Source organism: Macaca thibetana, chromosome 3 (assembly GCF_024542745.1).
Source record: "Macaca thibetana thibetana isolate TM-01 chromosome 3, ASM2454274v1, whole genome shotgun sequence".
Lineage (NCBI taxonomy): Eukaryota > Metazoa > Chordata > Mammalia > Primates > Cercopithecidae > Macaca > Macaca thibetana.
In genome coordinates, this window is record NC_065580.1 from 109,140,028 (window position 1) to 109,164,858 (window position 24,831).

Genomic DNA, 24,831 nt, shown 5'->3' on the forward strand with positions numbered 1-24,831 from the left:
ACCCTTTAAAAGAAAATGCTGACAACAGATTCCATAACAGAATTATTAAAATTCCTACCACTACAAGCAATTTCAGTCTACCTTAGTATATTTTATGTCCTCTACCCACCCCAAAAGAGACAGGGGAAACAGGTAACGGGGAAAGAGAGTAATTCACATTTTATTTGTATTTCCTGTATATCTTTCTCAATAGTTAGACTAACACAGGCAGAGGAAGCACAAAATAAAATCCCTAAAATTAAATATGATGTCCATCATCACAAGTAAGCAAAGTACAGTTACTTTAAAATGCTATAACAATTTGAAGTTGTGTGACTTCACAACTTCCACAGGGAGACTGGAGGCAGGGATTCTTCTGACCATACTTAGCCCCATCTTCCCATTAAGATATATCCTATATATTCTCAGAGACCTTCTAACCCACCCTGTCCTCTCCCATCCCAGGTTCCAATTCAGAAGTCACTACTACCATGCCTCCCTACCCCCCAGTTAGAGGCCTTCGGGAGTGTCCCCTGACTGTGATTCAGCCTCTTTCTGCCATTTGCAGAGAACAGAGCTAGGGAAGCTCCTGTGTCAGCCCAAATGCAGAGGGATGATGAATGTGTTCAGTATTTTGAAAGGGCAGGTTCAAAATCTAGGAAAGGGGGAGAAAGGCTGAGCATACAGTTCCTGCTACAGAGAAGATTATGCCCCACTAAAGACAGGCAGCTAAAAACGATTCTTTTTATTTATTTATTTTTGAGATGGAGTCTCGCTCTGTTACCCAGGCTGGAGTGCGGTGGCACCATTTCGGCTCACTGCAACCTCCACCTCCCGGGTTCTAGTGATTCTCCTACTTCAGCATCCTGAGTAGCTGGGATTACAGGTGTGCACCACCATGGCTGGCTAACTTCTGTACTTTTAGTAGAGACGGGGTTTCACCATGTTGGCCAGGCTGGTCTTGAACTCCTGACCTCAGGTGATCCACCGGTCTTGGCCTCCCAAAGTGCTGGGATTACAGGTGTGAGCAACCATGCCCGGCCACAACAATTAAACATGATGAACTGATAAGATCAAAATGTCTATCTTCTATCTGTGGCCTGGATCTGATGGATGTGATCGTACGAAATGGGCAAAGTACAGTGAGTGCTCAATAACCACCTGCTGCAATGAAGGGTTGGCTGGATGGCCAGGAGAACAGCATGGTGGGACACAGCATCAAATTCCTTTCCCTCACCAATTCCCACCTAGAAATGACCAATGCAGTACTAAGAGGAGAAACTCTGCACCTGTGTTGAAAAAGTTAAATACGCTCCAAATTTTAAGCTAAAAATTCTGTAAAATATGCTAATAGTAAGACCCCAGTGAAGGCCATGATTTAACTCATTCCCCCAGTAAAAGCCTGCCTGGGAAGTAGTTGGTCAGGCAGGTCCTAGAATGCTACAACACCCCCGATACTCAGTGTAATGGGGCAGGAACAAAGGGGAGTGGCCAGTCTCACTCTGAAACACAAAAGGTTGGGTCCCCAAGCATGCAGCCAGCACTGTAGCTGTCCCAGGTGGGAAGGAAAGCAGGCACTCTGACAAGAGGCAGGCACCTATGGAAAAATCCTGCATTTGAAAATAACACAAATTACCCAGGGAGTAATCCCCAACTTGTGACTCCATATGAATAAGACGACATTGAAAAAAACAAAGTAACTTAAAAGTAAGATCTAATTCTTATCATCATAATTCTCATGTAACAGCAAAATTAAGAAATTAATAACAAAGAACAAGAGAAAGAACAAAACAAAACAAAAATGATACAAAAAATTTTCTCAATCTTGGGTAAAAGATGAATTCCTATGGTAACCAGAGTACTTTGAAAAATGAGAAAACAAAGACTATAAACCGAAACTTTACGGGATAGAAAGTTGTAGAAAACGGAAAATCTAGATTTAAAAGTTAATAATGAACATGACAAGTCGCTACACAACAAAACAAAAACATTTCATTGAGGGATACGAAAGGAGAACTCAATAAACAGAAAGGCACATTATATTCACGGATAGAAAGACTCCAGTTCTCACTAAAGAGTTTAAGTCTCATTAAATTAACCTATAATTTTAATGCAAGTCCAAAGAAAATCCCAAAGGGATTATTTCTAGAAATTCCAAAAATGCTAAAAATTCACTTAAAAAAATAAGAATTTTTTTTTATCAAGTAATTTAGGGGGAGGAATGGATTTGTCCAGATAGTAAAAACATTTTATAAAAACTACACTCAAAACAGTCCAGCAATGTTTCTAGAACTGATAGATGAAGGAAAAAGAATGAACTGATAAAGATGAATCAAAATGACATGGTCAGGAATGGGTATGTGGGGTGAGGGGTAGAGCGGAGCGTGTGCAGAGAAAGAGGTATGTTCAAACTACTGAGCTGTGATCTTGGACACCAGCTTTCTGGAGGATCGTTTGGCATCATGGACTCAAAGCTTTAAAAAAAAAACATGACACCAGGAGGTTGCTACCTAGAAACTTACGCTAAGAAATGATCAGACGACTTAGTAAAGATGCATGTAAAGCTATTTATAACAACCAGAAATGGACTAACAACTGAGGAATGACGGAGCATAATACAGTGGAGCACACACGATGAGTATGTATCCATTATTAAATTATTTTATGCATGTATCTTCATTAACACAAAAACCTATGAGGGCATATTAAATAAAAAAGTAGATTACAATTACAGTATTCAACACAATATCCTTAAAACGTGAATGTGTATCCACATATATTATAAAATCTAAAAGATACATAATGAAGTAATCCTAATTGTATAAATGAGTGCTGAAATTTTATATTATTTCTATGTTATAATTATTCTGCACTAAATATATGAATATTTTTATAATGTTAATACATTAATGGGAATGAAAATCCATTCTCTTATTTTTAGAATCAGGAAAATTTAGGGGAATAGTTAAAATGAAACAACAAAGCAATATCAAAACTTCACTGGAGATTGGGTGCAATGGCTCATGCCTGTAATCCCAGCACTTTGGGAGGGCGAAGTGGGTGGATCACCTGAGGTCGGGAGTTTGAGACCAGCCTGACCAACATGGTGAAACCCCGTCTCTACTAAAAATTCAAAAAAAATTAGTCAGGCATGGTGGCCGGCACCTGTAATCCCAGCTACTCAGGGGGTTGAGGCAGGAGAATCGCTTGAACCTGGGAAGAGGAGGTTGCAGTGAGCCAAGATTGTGCCATTGCACTCCAGCCTGGCAAACAAGAGCAAAACTCTGTCTCAAAAAAAAAAAAAAATTCACTGGAACTTAAAGAAGTAATGTTTGAGGCATACTGAACATATATTAGAATGAATTTACATAAACTGTATATACTTTTCAAATAAAACATTAACTTCTTCAGAAAACTGTTAATTAAATCTTATTGCAGTTCCCACCAAAATGTAAGCTCACTCCAACGGACCCTTTCTATACACTCTGTGTGCTTCGAGCTACGGGAAGAAGTAGAGGTGGCTGAACTCTGGCCTCCTTCTGTCTCCTACTCTACTTCCCAAAACAAGAAACGAAAAACTTCCAGCAGAGGGGAGGAGGCAAAGGAAGGACAGAAGAATTCTGAATCCAGGCCATCTCAGGATTGATTCCCAAAAATCTTGTGGACCCTGCTCTGACATGTAATCAAAAGAGCAAAGAAGCTTCTCCCAGTGATTATTTCTACAATGCAGACAGGCACATGCCATTCTATGCAGCTGATGTGTGCTCAAAAACGGAGGGGAATAAAAAATTAACCTCTGTAAATGAAACAAATTTTAACTAATTAACATTACAAGTTTTGACAGGATTCACGTTATTTTCTTACGTTTTTCAAATAGCCTAAGTCCCTATCACTTTATATTTTGTGGATAAAAAAATAAGAAAATATCTGTAAATAAAGCAGGTCATCATAAACATACTAAGGAAAGTGATTATTTAGGAGAATTCTTTTGTAAGTCAAATAATTTCCCCCCAATTTGTTGGTTCTGTATATGTTTTATGGTCACACTGGTTTTCTCACTGCACAACTAACTCTATTAAATCTTGTGCACTGAGATTGGCGTGTTTACCTTGCAATTCCCCAACCAGTGTGCTGGGGAAAAGGATCATATCTTATACTTTGCTAGACACACAGGCATAATAAATATTAAATATTAAGTAGACTATCCTAGTCTACTAGTCTTAATTCTTTCCTTTTCTGACCATATACACAATGCATTTGCTACAGGGGGAGCTATGCAATTTCCCAAAACCTTTGTTACTCAGCCTATCTTTACAGTTAGTAATATTCCTAAAGTATTTTGAACATATTGGAATCTACTCCAATCTCAAAAATTTAAAGAACCCAATGACTAATTTATACAATCAACACAGCCTTGCTTTTAGAAAGAGCTCATTTCTATGGATCTCATCCAGGCACGTAATGTCACTTTATTTCCCTTTGCTCAAGGCCAGCAGACAGAATTTGTGCACAACTTGTCAAAAATTTGAAAGCTGCTTTTAAGGTTAGCCTTCCTCTCTTAGGTTTAAGTAATTGCAGCTCCTTTATTTCAGAGACACGAACTGATCGCACATTTGGCCTGAACGGTAATTTCTGAAATGTGTCTGCAAGCCTGCAGAAGGCTCTCTGGATTGCCACAGCGCCTACTTCTCCAGGCACTCTGGCACCTGGCCTGCTTCTCTCCTCGATGTTACAAGCCTGGCCCCGTCGAACATTTATTTCTGCCTTTCCTCTCCACTCTACTTTATTCTTTACTCGTGAGTCCACTTTTCCTATCCTACATAGTATAAAACCTTAAATGCTCACTAATAATTACGGAGTCATTTCTATACCTCTGAAACTCTCATACAGGATTCGCTTTGATTTGACATAGAGTTTCATAAGTGGACAATGGCCAAATGATCCACTCTCCATTGGCTTTTTTATCCTAATCTCCGTGAATTTCAAGCAGAAACATATTTTCTGATAGGAATGCCAAGGGAAGCTTTGCTTTGGTGATTTAAGAAAAGATGAACTCCTTTTCTTACAAACATTCTATACTAATTTAACTACCACAAAACTATTTGCCTGTACTTCACTGACATTTAATAATACCCATTTTTTCCTTCCAGTCATAAAACTGCCCACAGACCTACTGAGCACGAATGTTCTACAAAGCATTTTATGGGGTAAGCCATTGAAAAAAACTACCCTTAAAAGCAGCTGGTTAATTTATTTGGTTCATCTTCCATACCCTGTAATGTTGAATTGTCATTATCACAATACTAAGAGCAATTTAAGCTCAATGGGAGCTAAGTACATAGAGAGGAAAAGCTGTTTCCAAGAGGTCTATTTTTTTGTTGGAGAAAGTATTTTAGGGCTTTATTTCCCATAAATCCACATTCTGGCAGTCAGCACTCTCAGTACTTATATTTCAATATGAGCCCTCACATCCTCAGCAATATACTTTATTCTCCTCTGTTTTGTGCTGATAAATCTATCTAGTGTTTTCCTACTCTACAGAGCGCTATAAGGACACGGAGCCCAGAATCTCCCACATGTGTGGCAAGATTCCTATCGGGCTGTAATGAAGTCCCCGATTCTGGTCACCTAACGTCCATCATTACTTGTCACTCACTCTTCCCTGATGGAGTTGAAAAGAGTATGGTTGGCCCTGTTTTAATCATCTTGTAATCTTTCAAGTTGATAAATCACTTGGCTCCTTCAGGTTCCCTAAATACTGACCACACTGCTAGCTTTGAGGCAGACAAGAAAGTGGGCAAGATTCAGCAGGGGCTTCAGTCCAGGGTCAAGGCTTAGATACCACATGTGTTCCTACAGGGAGAACCAAGGGGCTTAAAGAAAACAAATATTTCACAAACGAGAACCTGCGCTAGGTCAGGAAGGTGTGGAAGATCCAGGTAATAAAATAGAGAAATAGATAAAAGTAAAACCCAACAAAAAAAACTGTCTCAATAAAAATAAACAAAGGCATAACAATGGGAACATCCTGTTACAAAAGGATTTAAATATTCAAGATTAGAAAAGATCACGAGCAAAATTTTAAAAGTCAAGAAGGCAAGTGAGAAAAATATGAGTGTGGAGAAGACCTAGGATGGTGGCTGGCTACTGACAGCAGATGGGCTCCTGAATCCTGAAGGAGGCAGGAATGACAAGGAATCCATGTGGAGCAGGTAAGTGTCTTTGTCTTGCTTCGTGCTTAGGCTTAGTGCCAAAGTTTCAAACATGCAGCTTTTCTAAACACCATCAACAGCTCTACTATGTCCATCAAGATACAACATAAACATGTGGGAAGAAAAAGAGAACTTCCAAAATATATTATTGCCTTAACTTCAGTGGTTATTTTCTGAACAAGTTATAATGCTTCAATCTCCTTTATCTGAATTTAACATGTTTAAAACAAGTTCAGTACGGACAAAATGCTGGTACCATAGAAAACTTGTGTGCACAAGGGTTCCTAGAGCCAACTCAAATGGCACTTGCTTACAAACAATATTTTAGTAAACACCATTCCCATGCAACACAGACTTTTTTTTTTTTTTTTTTTTTTTACTTGTTTTTTAATTTCAGGGGTTTATGTGCAGGTTTGTTACATAGGTAAACTAGTGTCACAGGGGTTTGTTGTACAGATTATTTTGTCACCCAGGTATTAAGCCTAGTATCCATTAGTTATTTTTCCTGATCCTCTCCCTCCTCCCATCCTCCATCCTCCAATAGGCCCCAGTGTGTGTTGTTCCCCTCTATGTATTCATGTGTTCTCATCATTTAGCTCCCACTTACAAGTGAGAACGTGTGGTATTTGGTTTTCTGTTCCTGCATTAGCAACACAGGCTTTGGACAGGCCCTTGCAGTTAATTCTGTGAAACCTATATAGACAGACCAATGCTTTGAAATTTAAAAAATACTATATCAACACAAGGTAACAATCAATTCAGCAACCAAGAAATCTAAGCTAAAGGTTCCATGAGAACAAAATAAATTAAACACCGGAGGTCCCATTTAGGAGCAGCTTTCTTTGCATTAAAAAACCAGAGATGACAGCTAGATCTACCTACCCACCTATGCAGTATCTACCTACACACCTATGTGGGTTTGGCAATCAAGCCAGCATGTGAGGTAGGCCCCTATTTAAACTACTAATCTGCAGTTTCTGCAAATGCAAGCACATAATTACAAGTGTGATTTCAGAAACGACTAGGACACTTTCTAAGTAATTTTACCACTTAAAAAAAAAAAATCTTCCATATGGACTCTACAAATTTAATAGAGCTGGCTGTTCATACCAAACACCTTGAGTCTGTTTTTCAGTTTGCAGTTATCCGAGGATACATTTCCCGGGGCTGGGCTCAAGGTCAAACACCCTCATCATCAGGGTAGAGATAACACAAAAGTCATCCACTGGGTGATTAAACTTGAATTAATGTTCTGTGCAATGAACAAATATCTCTAACTTTAACTACCTATAATCTCAATCATTGATGACTGGTGAAAATCCTTGCACAGTGAGCATATCAAAAAGAAATGTAAAATTGCTAAGTCTTGAATAATGTAGACAGTTACCTGAAAACATGGGTTTATGTATTTGAACAAGCCCTTCACACAATTCAAAGTAAAACAGGACAGGCACAGTGGCTTCAGGACTTTAGGAGGCCGAGGCAGGCAGATCACAAGGTCAAGAGATGGAGACCACCCTGGCCAACATGGTGAAGCTCCGTCTCTACTAAAAATACAAAAATTAGCTGGGCATGGTGGTGTGCACCCGTAGCCCCAGCTACTCGGGAGGCTGAGGCAGAAGAATCACTTGAACCTGGGAGGCAGAGGTTGCAGTGAGCCGAGATCACGCCACTGCACTCCAGCCTGGCAACAGAGTGAGACTCAGTCTCAAAACAAAACAAAACAAAACAAAACAAAAAAAAAAAAACCAAACTAAAAACAAAACAAAACAAAGTAAGCCCAAAAGTTGAAAAAAAAAAAATCAAGACACTATCTGCAGAAGAAATGGAGTCAAATGAACCCAATTTTGAGCATTATAATCCACTTTCTTACCATCTCTATGAAAAACTGGCATTAACTGGACACACCGGTCAGCACTGATAGCTTTCACAGAAGTGGCAGAACTGACGGTTTTGGGGCAGACTCACATCTACGGGGTAATATATGTTCATCCTCTCTACACACTTCAGGGTCTAAAGTCTCATTTAGACTCCTATATAATGCCTCCCTGGGAACAAGAATAATTATTCCAGATTTGGCCAAAATTGGAGAAAAGGCTGCAGGCTATTCAGTAAGCAGCAATAATTTGTGCTCAAACTGACAGTAAATATCAATTGGACAGCCTTCCTTGTCCTGGCTTCTATGGTAATATTAAAAGCTGCCCTAAGCAAAGAATACAATCAGACAAATCACAAAGAAAGATACAGAAGTTGCTAATAAATAAAAATGTTCAAAATCACTAACAATTCAAATATATTACAAAATAGAAAAATGGAGTATCTCTATATATCAGATTGGCAATGAGCATGTGGTAAAATAGGTACTCACACATAGCTGATACAAACTTGTATAAGTTTTCTGGAATACAATTTTACCTGGCAACACATATTAAATGCCTAAAAAATAATCATAACCTTTGATTCAGTAATTCTAATCCTAAGATTCAATGATAGGAAAACATTCAGAGGAACAGATGAAAGCCCAAAGATTCTAAGCTTCACCACATCATGATTTATGACAGCCAAACACTGGGTATAACCTAAAGGTCCAAAGATAGAACGGTTAAGAAAATCAAATAGATCCATAAGATACAATAGTATGCAACTATTCAATAACACTGAGCCAAGAATAGACGTCAATAATGTAGGGAATTTCATATGATGTACAATCCTAAGTTAAAAACAAGATCTAAAATATTTGAGATTACCCTATACATTCTTTTGCTTTTTGTTATTATAAAAATAATGTATGCTTACTACAAAAAAGTAAATAAAAGTCAATGAAGGTCAGAAAGAACATTCATAATCCCGCCCAGACACAAACACTGTTAATAATTTGGTGTACAGCCTTCCATGAATATATCTACATACATAATTTTATTTCTACAAAAAAGGATAATTGAACCATACATATATTTTAGAAAAGAATCTCAACAGAAGCAATCTATCAAATGTTGAGAATTTTATTTATTCCAACTGAGAAAGAGAAAAGCTGACATCCAGAAGCTAGCCTGGCACCCACAGCAGGGCCCTGATGTTCTCCTTATGAATATAAACAATTTCACAGAAAACCAATATCAGCCGAGTCCACTGCATGACCGTGAAGGCCCAGGACAGAAGCAAGACCACTCCATAATCACGTCTGAACGCAAACCAGACATGAACATTTTCCAAGTCGTGGCAACGACCAAACACCTTCCACTTTGGCTAAAATGACAGACTGCTGCTTCTTTACCAGTTATGACTTTGGCTTTGGCTTAGCCTTTTCTCCTTCTAGATAAGATTTATTAAAATGCCCAGCTGTAGAATTACTCATACTGCATGACAGTATCCAATCTAGAGCAAAGCCCTGATGCCTTAAACCTCCCCCAAATCACCTCATACCAGCCTAAATCCTACAATTCTTCTAACATCTTCCTAAAACCATATGGGGTGCTCCTGGTGATCTTTGGCCGTAGGACACTGACACAGCTAATTCACTATTGTTAGACAGTTAGCTTGCACCAATTTTCACTGTTACAAACATCAAGAAAATTGGCTGAAATTGAGTTAGAAAATTAAAAGGAAAACAAACAACCGTACAGGCTGAGGGGGATCCAAAAGGCTTAAAGACAAATAAAGGATTGTAAATTTACCCCATAGTGTTGTATGTGAACATATAAACACACTCATTTCCTGTCAAACCACTTTTCTGACTAATGGTCTTATTAACTATATTCTACCTACACCATCCTACCTGTATGCTTTTGGAAGCCTACCACCATTTCTGAAATCAAGATCCTGTGTACTCATGGCACCTAACATGAAGCACGACACAAAGTTGTATTCAGGAAGCAGATTCAAACCAAATACTCCTAGGAAATGACTGATTTAGTTTGCACCGTGACACCAACTAACAACGACTGCAGTTGTGACCCCTTGCTTTATACAGCCTTATCTTAAAGCAAAAGAGAGAAAGAGAAACTCTTAGTGTTAAAGAATCAGCTGAGGTTAAATTCCACAAGAAAATCTAATGAACATCTCTGAACTGGCAATGACACTTGCGGTCATTCCCCAAAATACTTAAGAATATGCACAGGACTCTCCATAAGCAAAAGGTATTATCAGCAAGGAGCAAAAGATGGTTTGACTACTCCAGGAAGAGAGATGGTAGTTTTAACATCCGAGTTCAGGGGAAAGCTACAATCAGTACGGAAATATTATATGAAAAAGTTAGCTGAACTCATTAAAGAAAAAAGTATATTTTTAACAGGCATTTGATGAATATGAGACAATGGGAATCATAAAGGAAAATTAGGTTGCTATGGACCCAACTCTCCCACCCCAACCACTGTAGATACCATTCAAATACTCTAGGAGTCCTACATATTGACATCAAAAAAGCAATCAGCAATGAAGAACACCTGTTTTTCAGACTGAAAACGATTTTTATTTAAGTGTTATATTTCTATTTTTAGCCTCAGATAGCTTAGCATACATAGGAAAACTCACCAAAAAATACTTTAATAGAGCTGTTTTATTGCTTCATTTTTAATACCTAAAAAAATGCTTGTGAAGATTACATTTGTGTTTTACTTCCTATTAATCAATGGTTTTTAATCAATTTTGGTACATTGATGACAGCATGAAATAAATTCCTAGGAATGGAACTACAACTTACAACACAGTACCTAGAAGAAATAAAGGTATGTATTTACAATGCCTCAATATGCAACCATTAGATTGGTGGCTGCCTGTGGTGTAATTGTAAATTAATTAGGAAGCCTTAATTTTAATTCTTAAAAATGTTCAGACGATTCACTTGAAAACTACAATGGTAAGTAATGTGGAAGGAAGTTTCAGGTAGAAGGCTACAATCAAGCATCTGACAACTTGCGGAAATATTATCCTAAAGATCCAAACACTGGACAGGAGACAGAGAGGAACTGCTAATGTCAAAACCCTTCTAGCCATCAAAACCCCAGCTCCAATCTGACCCAAAGATGAACAAACACATTAGGAAGCATCCCTACACTTCATGTTTAGGGATGGCAGTGGTAAGAAAAGGCTCACCAGATTATCCAGATTCTAAAAAGATTTGTAGCCAGGGGACTGGGAGCTATGTGGAGATGTTGGCCAAAAGGGCACAGACTTTCAGTTCTAACATGAATAAATTCTGGGGATCTAATGTACACGATGGTTACTATTTTCAATAATGCTATATTAAATACTTAAAATTTACTAATGGATTGTAAGTATTCTCATCACACAAAAAAATGGTAACTATGTGAGGCAACTGATAATGTTAATTAGCTTGAATATGGCAATCATTTCACAATAAATACTAAATACATTTGGTATATATCAAATTATCATTGTAACTTAAATATCTATAATTTGGTTGGGTGTGGTGACTCACGCCTGTAAACCTAGCACTTTGGGAGGCCAAGGCAGGCGGATGACGAGGTCAGGAGTTCGAGATCAGACTGGCCAACATAGTGAAACCCAGTCTCTACTAAAAATACACACACACACACACTCTCTCTCTATATATATATACACATGAAATTTTCATTTGTCAATTATACCTCAATTAAGCTAGAAAAAGATAAAAATAATGTTGATAACAAGGGCAAAAGAAATAAAATTTAAAAATAATCGTAATAATAATTTTTTAAATATTTACAGTTTTATAAAAAGCTTCCCGTATTGACTCCTCTTTGAAAAAGGATTCAAAATCCAATTCATTATTTGCAGATCACTGCTGGAAGCTTACAGAAGCTGGTTGACACTACCATCTCTGTCCTTCAGGTAAAATTTACCATTTCAAATTTTCCTCATTTCATTCACTCTGGTCCTTGCCTTGTTTGCTGACTGACATTTTCCAGCTTACAAAGCAACTTGTCCCTGCGGCCAGGTCCCCTCATTCTATCCCACCATAACGCCAAACAGCTGACTATCTCATTTCTAAAAGTGAACTCCACTGCAAACGGCATCACGACAATTTAATGACTTGTCAAAGTAGTAGAACCAGTTATTATAAAGTGTATTTCAGAGTTCAAAGGTAAAGGTCCTATGAAGCTAAAGTTTACCTGCTGAGAGGGAAAGCTGGACAATTAAAAAAAACAAACTCCAGACAAGATTCACTTGGCAGATTTATTTCTAAAATAGAAACTTCATTTGCCATGCTCCTGTATTAGAATTCTTGCTACACAAGAAGGTTACACTTACAAAAAAAATTCATTGGTTCACATGTTTGAAAGCTCTCTCCAATGGCACTTTTAAGACATGTGCTTTCTCTTTTCTTTCTTTTTTCAAGATGGAAAGAAAACAGAATTTGGAATAAGCTTTTTATGCTCATGTGTCAAGCACTGGAGTCCATAAATCCAGCTACTGCATTCAACTACTAAGAAGATACCTTGAAAACCTAAAATAAAAGTTTATGCCAGACAGAACTATAGCCTCCTAGTCCTAGTCCCTGGTGGATAAGGAGCTACCTCTAAACACCTAAGGAGGAGAACTTTAAAAAGGAAATATCTGTCAAACTACAGTTTCAGGTTTTCTTCTGCTACATTGCTATGTTCTGCAGTACTATTTTGAAAAGTATGTTCTAATTACTTTAATAATTTTTATAGGAATCAAAAATTGTAATAAGATTAAACAACTATTAAATATTAATAGACATCTCTCTCAAATTTTCTTATGACTTCATGAATATCTCATAGTGGTCCTCTACTTTTCTACTTAGTTCTTCTAGTCTCTGTGCCACTTTAACCCATTGTTTGTAGAAGGTGGCATATAATTCCAAGGATTTATTTGGCTGTCAGTCTAGAGATCAGTGTTCTTAAGGGTTAAGAATGTCTTTATTCCACATTACACCTTCATTTGGCTAGTCTTTGCTCCAATTTTTTGAAGATTAAATTATTTCTTAAAGGCAGAAAGTCATAACCTCCAGTTATCTGATATATGTCTTTATTCTCTTTTCCCTCTATGTGATCTGCCACCTGTTCTCAACAGAGGAGGGATCTTGGTATCTATGACATATGATTATTGCAAGGTTATAACCATTTGCTAAATGTTGGGCTTTTCAAAATTGTTCTGCCTAGTTTATGCTGCTAGTTTAAAATTGCAGCTGAAAGGATTTGAGTAGCTACTGAGCCAATGTAGTCGTTTATCTCATTTGTCAAAGATATAAACCTCTAAAACTCAGTTACAAAAAGAGCAGCTCCTCCTAAAAATTTGCGAACACTTTCAAAATGAAAGTGATCATTTCACAATAGTCCTCCTTTCTTAATGTCACCTTCTACATGCCCTTAGTTTTTAACATCAAAGATATATTTCTTAATGAAATTAGAAAAACACATCCTAACATACCTCAACTAAATAAATCTATTTCAAAACAAAACACACTAATGTCAAAAGCATGTAGCATCAGTAATCTTTACAAGTATATACCACACAACATGTAGAAAAAGGAAATTCTCTGGAGATTTCTGCAAATCACACCAGGATGATACATGTTTTAAAAATCTCCATTTAACCATATGCAAACAGATCATTATAATTTATCAAGTAAATGGTACTTTTTACTACTTACTAAATACATATTTACATGGTAAAATTTAATGGATCCAAATAAATCAAAGTTTGTATGTTACAAGTCATTAATTTGTGGACACAGTTACGTGTTTCTAAAGCCTTTAACATAAGTAAAATAAATTATAATGGCTTTTTAAATAAATTATTCTAAATCATAAACTATTATCACACTTTTAAAAGACTTGTTTTGTCATACACACACACACACACCCCTCCATCTAGATACATAGATAGACAGATCTCATATACATATCTTCTTTAGTAAGTGGAAATAACTTGTTTGTATTACCTTAGGGTGCTTTAATCGTACTGGGAATAAAAACAGGTTTTCCTTAAAGAATGATGATATATAAAATGGCTTTTTAAAGGGAAAGAACCCCAAACCAAAGTTTTAAGAGTACATAGTCTTTGACTTACGATTATTTGACTTAACGATTTTTCAACTTTATGATGGTACCCATACAATGACTCATTTTTCACTTTTAGCTTTCAATAAATCACATTATATATTCAATACTTTATTATAAAATAGGCTTTGTGCTAAATGATTTTGCCTAACTGTAGTGTTCTGACTACAATTAAGGTAGGCCAGGCTAAGATGTGATGTTCAGTAGGTTAGGCATATTAAATGCATTTTTGACTTAATGATATTTTCAACTTACAATAGGTTTATTGGGACAACCCCAACTGTAAACTGAGGAGCATCTGTAGTTCAGCTATCATCCCATAACTAATTACAGAAAAATTAGTGGCTTTGAAACCTAAAAGGGACACTGGCATAAAGATAGCTATATAGACTGGTAAAATTCAGAGTCCAGAAATAAACCCTAACATTTATGGTTAACCAATTTTCCACAAAGGGCCCAAGACAATGGGAAAGGAATAGTCTTTGCAACAATGATGCTGGGTCAACTGGATATTCACATGCAAAAGAATAGATTTGGACTCCTGTCTCACATCATACACAACAATGAACTCAAAATATGTTATACACCTAATTTAAGAGTAAAAAATACAAAAGTCTTAAAAGGCCGGGCGTGGTGGCTCACGCCTGTAATCCCAGCACTTTGGGAGGCCGAGGTGGGCGGATCACAAGGTCAGGAGATCGAGACCATGGTGAAACCCCGTCTCTACTAAAAATAGAAAAAATTAGCCGGGCGCAGGGGCGGGAGCCTGTAGTCCCAGCTACTCGGGAGGCTGAGGCAGGAGAATGGCGTGAACCCGGGAGGCGGAGCTTGCAGTGAGCCGAGATTGCGCCACTGCACTCCAGCCTGGGCGACAGAGCGAGACTCCATCTCAAAAAAAAAAAAAAAAAAAGTCTTAAAAGAAACAGGCATTAATCTTCATGACCTTGGAATAGGCAACAGAAAATGATCTCTTAGATACAACACCAATAGCACAAGTATCAAAAAAAATTAAGATAAATGTGACTTTATTAAAGTTACAAACTTCTGTGCCTCAAATGATACCATCAACAACTCGTAGGCTGGGAAAAAATATTTGCGAATCATGTATCTAATAAGGAATATCTGCCAAGAATTTATTTTTTAAAGTTTACAACTCTATAATAGTAATAAAAAAACCCAATTAAAAAATAAGCGAAGAATCTGAATAAACATTTTTCCAAGGAAGATATGCAAATGGCCAATAAGCACAGGAAAAGATGGTCAACATCATCAGTCATTAGATGCAAGTCAAAACCACAATGAGGTATTACTAACACACACCAGAGTGATTATAATCAAAAAGAGAAAATAGAATGAACATTGGTGAGAATGTAGACAATTAAAACCCTCATATATTTCTGATGAGAATGTAAAATGGAACAATCACTTTGGGAAACAGTTTGGCAATTCTTCAAAATGTCCAACATAGAGTTACCATATGATTCAACAATTCCATACTCAAGAGAAATGAAAACACATAGCCACAAAAAGCTGTACAAAAATGTTCATAGCAGCATTATTCATAATAGCCAAAAAGTAGAAACAATCCAAATGTCAATCAAGTGATACACGGATGAATAAAACATCATAGATCTATACAATGAAATATTATTTGGACATAAAAAGGAATGAAATATGAATACATGCCACAACATTGATGTGCCTAGAAAAATAAGGAAAGAAACTAGACAAAAAGGCCATATACACGATTCCATTTACATGAAATAACCAGAATAGGAAAACTTATAGAGAAAGAAAATAGATTAGTGGTTGCCTAGAGATGAGAGGAGGGGAGGAAGGAAGATGGGGAATGACTGCTAATGGGTACGAGGTTTCTTTTTGGGGTGATGAAAGTGTTCTAAAGTTAGATTATGTTGATGGTTGCAAAGCACTGTAAATATATTTAAAACCATTAAACAGCACACTGTCATCTGGTGAACCTCATGGTATGCAAATTATGTACCAATAAAGCTATTTTAAAACATCTCAAAAATAGATGACTTAATACCAATTACTTACACTGACATGGGTAATCACGGGATTCCTCACTTTAAAATATCATACATGTGCTTTTCTCATGCCCCACATACTAAGCCTTATATACAATATACGAAGCTCTTCAGTGTGTTTTTCCTTTTAAATTATTTTAGTCCCGAATGTGTAAGTTAATAACAAAATCAATTTTAATTCAATTTTTCACCAGATGACCTTAACTGTTTTTACTTTTACTCTCATTTTATATACACATAAACATTTTTGTGTGTGCTTGGAAAGAGATGTCAACAGATGCATTTTTGGAGAACTGAATAGGAAAAAAAAAATTACTCTCACAGAAGACTGAATATAGAACAGCTTGTCAAGTAGTCAGTGACAACCAAAGAGACAAACCAAACCCCTGATGTTCTGCCTGTTCAGCACTTTTTGAATTCTACTTATTTTATTGCTTATCACAATGTCCAACTTTCTATAAATTCCAAGCTCTTCCCATGTTACCTCACCAATAATTAGACGCTAGATTACTCTGCTGTTCCTACACTGCTCACGGATCTATTCAATGGACTCTGACCCAGACTGCTGCATGCACACTGTCCTTTCTATGGATGTCTGCAAATGATATCATATGCTAAGTAAAAGGATGAAGAATATGTTACTGACACAGTTCACCCAGACATCCTACAGGGAGACAAGACATCCATGCAGTAGAATTAATATGGCAAACTTGATGAGACTACAGGTATCCTTTGCAGCAGAAAAGCAATTATTAAACTTCACGAATACACTGATTATTAAAGAACACAGGCCGGGCACGGTGGCTCACGCCTGTAATCCCAGCACTTTGGGAGGCTGAGGCGGGTGGATCACGAGGTCAGGAGATAGAGACCATCCTGGCTAACACAGTGAAACCTCGTCTCTACTAAAAATACAAAAAATTAGCCGCGCGTGGTAGCGGGCACCTGTAGTCCCAGCTACTCGGGAGGCTGAGGCAGGAGAATGGTGTGAATCCGGTAGGCGGAGCTTGCAGTGAGCCAAGATTGCACCACCGCACTGTAGCCTGGACGACGGAGCGAAACTCTGTCTCAAAAAAAAAAAAAAAAACACACAAACCAACAAAGCAAAATCTCTCCTCCAGATCTTCAGTCCTAAGAACACCTGGGTTTAAATTTCAGCCTTGTGAACTTATGCTATATCACTGTGATGGTATCAACTTGATTGGATTGAAGGAAGCACAGTATTGCTCCTGGGTGTGTCTGAGGGTGTTGCCCAAAGGAGATTAACATTTGAGTTGGTGGACTGGGAGAGGCAGACCCACCCTCAATCTGCATGGGCACAATCTAACCTAATCAGCTAATCTGGCCACGATGGCCAGAATAAAAGCAGGCAGAAGAATGTGAAAAGACTAGACTGGCTTAGCCTCCCAGCCTACATCTTTCTCCCATGCTGGATGCTTCCTGCCCTTGAACATCAGACTCCAAGTTCTTCAGCTTGGGACTCGGACTGGCTTCCTTGCTCCTCTGCTTGCAGAGACGGCCTATTGTGGGACCTTACCTTGTGATCTTGTGAGTTAATACTCCCTAATAAACTATTTATATATATATATATATCCTATTAATTCTGTCCCTCTAGAGAACCCTAACACAATCACACACAAAATTTCTTAACCCAAAAAGTGTTTAGTTAAGAAATACGAGAGGAATGTTAATGCTACTCTTTCCTGAGGCTGACAAAGACAAAGACAAGTAAGGTAGTTATTTTTTCAGGAGTGGATCAGCTGCAGATCTAAGCTAGGGAATGTGAGATTAGGTCTGTAATTCCCACTACTTAGTCCCCTGGACATTTTTACATAAGGTGAATGCGACTACAGCCTAAGAATAACAATGGACTGTGAGATGCGGGACGGAGGGGCTCTCTAGCAGAAATCAGAGCCGGCGTGATCTTGGCTTTATGTCGTGGAATGGAATCAGGATCTACCAACCTGCCACTCATTATGACAAGTCATGGAAAGACCAGAAGGTTTTCCTGCCCTATCACTCTATTAACTACTGAACCAAGGGAAAATGACAGATAAGTATAAAACATTTAAAAGCATTTAGTAGCTGGGTCTCAAAGCAGCTACTCCATACCTCTCTACTATTACAGAAATAGCTACAGACTACTTCCTTTTCACTGGCTCCAAACCAAACAGTAAATAATATTCGGAATTCCAGTATGGTGATAGCATTTACGATAAAAATAGTCTTTAAAAGATCTCTAGGTAATAAAAACAGGAAAAAAAAACCTAATTTGACTTATTCTATAAGCAGACCGATTCTTTAATTTGAGAATTTACTATATCTATAAACAGAAAAATGTTAATATATGAAAGTTTTTCTCTCTTATTTCTCTTTACATTTTTTAAGAGACAAGGTCTCCCTCTTTCACACAGGCTGGAGTGCAATGGCGCAATTATAGCTCACTGCAGCCTCAAACTCCTACGTTCAAGTGATCCTCCCATCTCAGCCTTTTGAATAGCTAGGACTAGAGGCACACCACCACATGCAGCTAATTTCTTAATTTTTTTGTAGAGTCAGGGTCTCACTCTGTTGCCCAGGCTGGTTCCAAACTCCCAGCCTCAAGTGATTCTCCCACCTTGCCCTCCCAAAGTGTTGGAATCATAGAAGTGAACCACCATTATGCCCAGCCTAATCTCTTATTTTTAAAATAGCACTGAGATAATAAAATGTGCCATGAACATGTCAGTGAAGAGTAGCCATAACTGTTCTAAAAGTTTATCAAGGCCCTCAAGAGATTTTCTACAAGGAAAAAAAAATAGGAAAAAAAAAAATCGGTAGTTTAAGTGTGCTTTTGTTATTTTTAATGGAAGGGGCAATGTTTCAAAGCTCTAGATGTAACAGCTCTCTTATTTTCTTGTCCTATATCTACTTCAAAGAAATGTAGCGAAAGGCTGGGCACAGCGGCTCACACCTGTAATTCCAGCTCTTTGGGAGGCCGAGGAGAGCAGATCACCTGAGGTCAGGAGTTCGAGACCAGCCCGGCCATGTCTTTAGTAGGGACATGGCGAAACCCCCTCTCTACTAAAACTACAAAAATCATCCAGGCATGACAGCGGGTGTCCGTAATCCCAGCTACTCATGAGGCTGACGCAGGAGAATCACTTGAACCTGGGAGGCAGAGGCTGCAGTGAGCCAAGATCTCGCCACTGCACTCCATCCTGGGCGACAGAGCGAGACTCCATCTCAACAAAAAAAGCAATGTAGTGAGAAACAGTGAAACCACAACTCCCCCAAGAGATGATGATCATCAGATTTCATTACAACTGTCTTTCTCGAATTTCTCCTAATGAATAGCCAGACATTAAATTAAGGATAAATTATAGAGAAAACATACAACACCCCTCAAGGCTACATACCAAGGTAGAGACACACAGCACTTACCTTCTTCCCTCCGGTCACAAACTGCTTGCAACTGGATCTCACGAAATGTGGGTGCACAGCAATAATCTACAAGAGAAACAGGACCCAACTCTGGTTTAGGAGTCATGGCTAAAGCACAGAACGAAAACCCCTAATACAGTTCAAGCAGCATGATCTAAAAATTATCCTGAAACTTTGGTAGGAAGTAATATATTCAAATAATATTTTACAACAACTGATGACATCTGAGTTTTCTTCTTGTGTAAAAAGATTTCTTCTCTGAAGCCAGGTCAAAGCTCAAAGAGTAGGATAAGTCAGTTCTAATTTCTGGCTGAGGACCCCTATGAGTGGATGTCCCCTGTATAGAGGCAGCAAGGGAGGTCGGTCAAGGCAGCAAGATGTCACAACTATTTCTAACTGTATACAATTTACAGAAAACAAAACAAACAAACAAAAAAACAAAGAAGCCAACTAACTCATTGTCCAAGATGCCTCCCAGTGACAGACGGCACCAAGTAGCAATGCAGCCTCCCAGATATTTAGCCCACTTACACCAAGACCCCATCAATGGAGAGATAACAGAGCTACAGGCCCAAAGAGCTAACCATTCAGGACTTACCTTTTTACATACAACCTGTTCCTGTGGTTCTCATCTGCTTCCCACTCATCCAATCTTTCCCCAGCCCCTTGCTACCCAGGTTTCTCTTAAGGTTGCTCCACCACCTTTGTTACTGTTTCCTTCATTTGCAAGGGCTTTATGATTACATAGCATCATTAACATCTTGGAGAGAGGGTGAAAACAAAAGCCCTCGTGGCTCCACTCAGTACATCTCCATCTTTGGGGCTCATCTGTTGTGGCTGTAAGCTCGCACAGACTCCACCTCCTTCTCTCTTTATCCCCAAACCACTCATGAAATCACCAACTTAACTAATTTTATGTTTTTCTAATTTAACATAGAGAATATTTTTTTAGGTAAACACACACACAAAATCCCACACAATTATACTTCTATAAACCTTCAATTAAACATATTTTATACTTGTATTAATTGATATATTTCCTTCCTACAATGGAATAGATTCCTCTTCCTACAGTGTCATGTTTAAGGCTTAGCATATGACCCTTCATTGCTCTAACCACTCCTCCCTCCCAGGTTAGCTCTTCTTCCCTTCAATACCTTCCTAATCCATCCTCAATACCAATACTGAAGGATTCACACATTCTATTGTTTCACATTCTTAAAATCTCCCCCTAGCTCTCTCGTAATGCATAACTGTAGATCTGTGACTGATTCTAAATATCTCTGCTCCTCAATCACATTATGTTATCCTTTTCTTTCCCTTCAGATGTAAGAAAATAAAGCCATTGGGATCATTGCCCACAAGTGCTCCTCCTTCACTGCCTAACTTGCAATAGTTGGGCTCAGTCCACTTCCTTCATGCCTGTTTCACAGGCAGAGGGTCTAGGACTCTTTTCGAAGATTATCTTCTCTACCTAAGCTGTTGATCTCATTGCTTAGTGCTGCTCCAAGAAGCATTCTCTTTTATTTTTAATCTTTTCCTCCTTACTGGTTTTTGCCATGAACCAAAACATGATTGGCAGAAATCTTCCCAGGACATGGCCCCTCTCTCTACCAGATGATGTCTCTTCTTTATTACCAAATTTCTTGAAAGAAGAGTCTCTACTGGCTGTTTCTACTTCCTCACCTCCAATTTACTCCTTCATGTATAGTGACCCTCCTGCTCTGAAAAGAGTCCTCAGCAAGGTCACCAGTAACTTCATAATTACCACGTAGAACATCCTTGTTTGAGTCCTTCCCGCTATTTAATCTCCACACTGCATTTGATACTGCTGACCACTTCCTCCTCGTAGAAACCCTCTCTCCGCTGGCTTTTCGACACCATTATTCGGGATTCATTCCAGTCCCTCTAACTGCTTCTTCTTAGACTCCTTTGCTGTTTTTTCTTCCACAGCCTGAGTCTTCAAGTTAGAGTGTTCCAAAATGTCACCATCAGTCTTCTCTTCTCACTCTACAGCTCGAAATTGGGTAATATCTTTTAAAATAGCTTCACCTTATTCAACTACGGTTATCACGCTTGTGTTTAAGGGCCAATCTCCATCCTGAGGCCCATATTCATGTTTCCAAAACCTCTGTAACATCCCCACCTGATGTACTACACTTACCTAAACTCAAGACCAAACTAGCCATGTCCTTACTCAAACATACCCTACTGCAACTGATGGCATTCAACACCCCATCCCAGAGTGAGAACCTGAACTGACAGTGAGCTCTTCCATCTTTTATCACCCTCATCCAAGCCATCACTAGGCTCCCTAAGTCTATTTAGCACAGGCTGTCCAAATAAATTTCATCCACTCCATCTTGAACACTCACTATCACTCTTTTCATTGAGATCATGTAATGCCCTGCCTAGAGTACTATATTAGGCTTCTAAATTGTCGCTTGTCCCTAGTCACTCTCCTATTTATATCACCCTCCACTTCGGCAAATTCAACTTTTTAAAACATACATCAGACCCTCTCTCTCCTTTCCCTGCTGGTCAATAAATGTTTGAATAAACAAGTGAAAAAAATAAATGACCTCTTCCTTCAACAACTATAATAGACATTTCAACTACCATATTTTTTATCTAAAACTAGTCCTCCTGACTCTTATCTGTCCTTCAATCAATACTGTGTACAGTCACCGTATTAATTTTCTTAAAGCTTAGCTCAGTTTATTTGCTTTGTTCTTAAATATTCAGTAATTTCTCCTTATCTACCAAATGGAATCAAAATTCTTTAGCCTGAATGTAAAGCCAGCCCAATCTTCCTCCACATTCTCTTGTCAAATCAGTCTTTTATGTACCAAATAAAATGGACCACCTGCTATTTCCTGAACACAAGTTGAACTTTTTAGCCTCTCCATTTCTATTATGCCGTTCTTCCACATGGAAAACCAGCTTCTCCCAACAGTCCCTCTCCATTTATTAAAGCCAAGTTAAATATCACTCCACCAATGAAGCCATCACTGACAAGAACAGCTAAAAGTGATTCCTTTCAGATTTGGAATGCTTAATATTATTTCTACCTCTTTGAGTCTTTTATCACAGACTGTGTGTGTGTGTGTGTGTGTGTGTGTGTGTGTGTGTGTGATCTCACTCACTATAATAAAATACCCCTGAAGACAGACTGAGATCACAATAACAAAATACACATTCTGTCTTCTTTCATAGCGTCTAAATAGTATCCAGTACATCTGAAGTGTTGAACAGACACTTACTGACAAAATTAATACAGAAGTGGTAATGTTCATATTACTGTAATCCATATTGCCTTACTTGAGAAAACCCTCAGAAAAAGTAAAACTTGCTGAATACTTACTTTAATGGGACAGTCAAAAGTCTCATGAAATTCTTCTCCAGAATACAGTCCAAATACCTGCACCTACAAAGCAAATGGATTGTATCAGTTCACCATGACAGCAACAGAGAAGGTTACTGAGTCAGTAAGAACACATACTATCAATAAGAAAAGTAGAACATTTAATAATTCTAAGGCCCTATGACCTCTAGTAAATATCTAATGAAAACAATGCCATCGGCCAGGCGCAGTGGCTCATGCCTGTAATCCCAGCACTTTGGGAGGCCAAGGTGGGTGGATCACCTAAGGTCAGGAGTTCCAAGACCAGCCTGACCAATATGGTGAAACCCTGTCTCTAATAAAAATATGAAAAGTAGTCGGGCATGGTGGTGTGCATCTGTAGCCCCAGCTACTCAGGAAGCTGAGACAGGAGAATTGCTTGAACCTGGGAGGCGGAGGTTGCAGTGAGCCAAGACCGCGCCACTGCACTCCAGTCTGGGTGACAGAGCGAGACTCCGTCTCAAAAAAAAAAAGAAAAAGAAAAAGAAAAAAGAAAATCCCATCAGGGTGAGGGTACTTTGCTGCAATTAAGCTTTTATAAGCATTCCACGGATAGAGTTCCCTTCAATCACCATAAATTGTATTAAATGCATGCCATTAAAAAAATGAAACAGATTTGAACAAGTTATTAATATTCTTTTATAAACTTCCATAAGCTATCCCTAAAGGAACTATTTTTTTCATCCCTTAAATGAAAGGGAAGCTTTTTTTTTTTAAGTCTTTGTCTTATATATAAAATAAACCAACCACGTAGATCAATATGGTAAGAGATTAGGTGAACCACACTTAACTCACAACCTTATGCCGAATCTACTGAGAACACAGAAATAGATTTAAGTTCCTGCTTATCAGTGTCTCCCTTAAAGTTGTTCCAGGCTACTTTATTCATACTTAGTATATTTTCTGAGTGCTTTACTTAACAACAACAAAACAAAAACAAAACTGAAATATAAAACACATGCTATAAAGAATACAAATCATAAATTCATAGTGTGACAAATTTTTACGACACAAACATATCCCTGTAACCATCATTCTGATCAAGAAATAGAAGCCAATAAGCTCCTATGTTTCCCTTTCCAATATATAACACCATCCAACTAATCACTACCCTCAAAGTTATTGCCATGGATAAGTTGTGCTGGTGTTAGAATTTTATAAGTAAGGAATCATATTCTATTTCACTGATTTATTTCATTCATTATTTAACATTTTCTTTGATTTAGCCACACTGTTGCATATAGTGGAGGTTGGTTCTTTGCCACTGCTGTGTATTATTTCGATGTATGAATACATCAAAATTCACATATCCATCTTCCACTGATGACCACTTAGGTTGTTTCCAGATTGTGGCTATCACGAATAATGCTGCTAAGAACACACTTTGCAAATCTTTTGGTGCACTTATACACATATTTATGAAGGATGTATAACAGAATGGAATTGTTGAGTCATAATTTATGTGCACGTTCACATTTAATAGGCAAACCATTTCACAAAGTGGTTTCAAATTAATTACACTCTTACCATGAGAATGTTTGAATGTTTGTGTTCCCCCAAATTCATTACGTTGAAACCTAACCTCCAAAGTGATGGTTATTTATACTCTCAGCATGAGAATTCCATGAGATCTATTTGTTAGCTTGGAGTTAACAAATAGTACTAGAGTCAATGAGAACTATTTCCTAACATTTGAATATGTTCACACTCTCTTTCTAGTCTCTAGTATAGTGGTATTATTC

At 38.0% G+C, this 24,831-nt stretch overlaps 2 protein-coding genes across 3 annotated transcripts in view; one reads left to right on the plus strand and one right to left on the minus strand.

Moving 5' to 3' along the window:
- The window catches only part of YAE1 (YAE1 maturation factor of ABCE1), a 967,894-nt gene that overhangs the window by 181,587 nt on the left and 761,476 nt on the right, over positions 1–24,831 (plus strand). The gene's annotated exons all lie outside the window — the stretch shown is intronic.
- Positions 1–24,831, minus strand: part of VPS41 (VPS41 subunit of HOPS complex) — a 229,229-nt gene that overhangs the window by 74,434 nt on the left and 129,964 nt on the right. For both annotated transcript variants that reach the window (XM_050783300.1, XM_050783299.1), the window contains 2 exons: positions 23,051–23,113; positions 19,687–19,752 (listed from right to left, as the gene is read on the minus strand). In XM_050783300.1, coding sequence (XP_050639257.1) covers positions 19,687–19,752; positions 23,051–23,113 — 129 coding nt within the window. The remainder of the gene's footprint in view (positions 1–19,686; positions 19,753–23,050; positions 23,114–24,831) is intronic.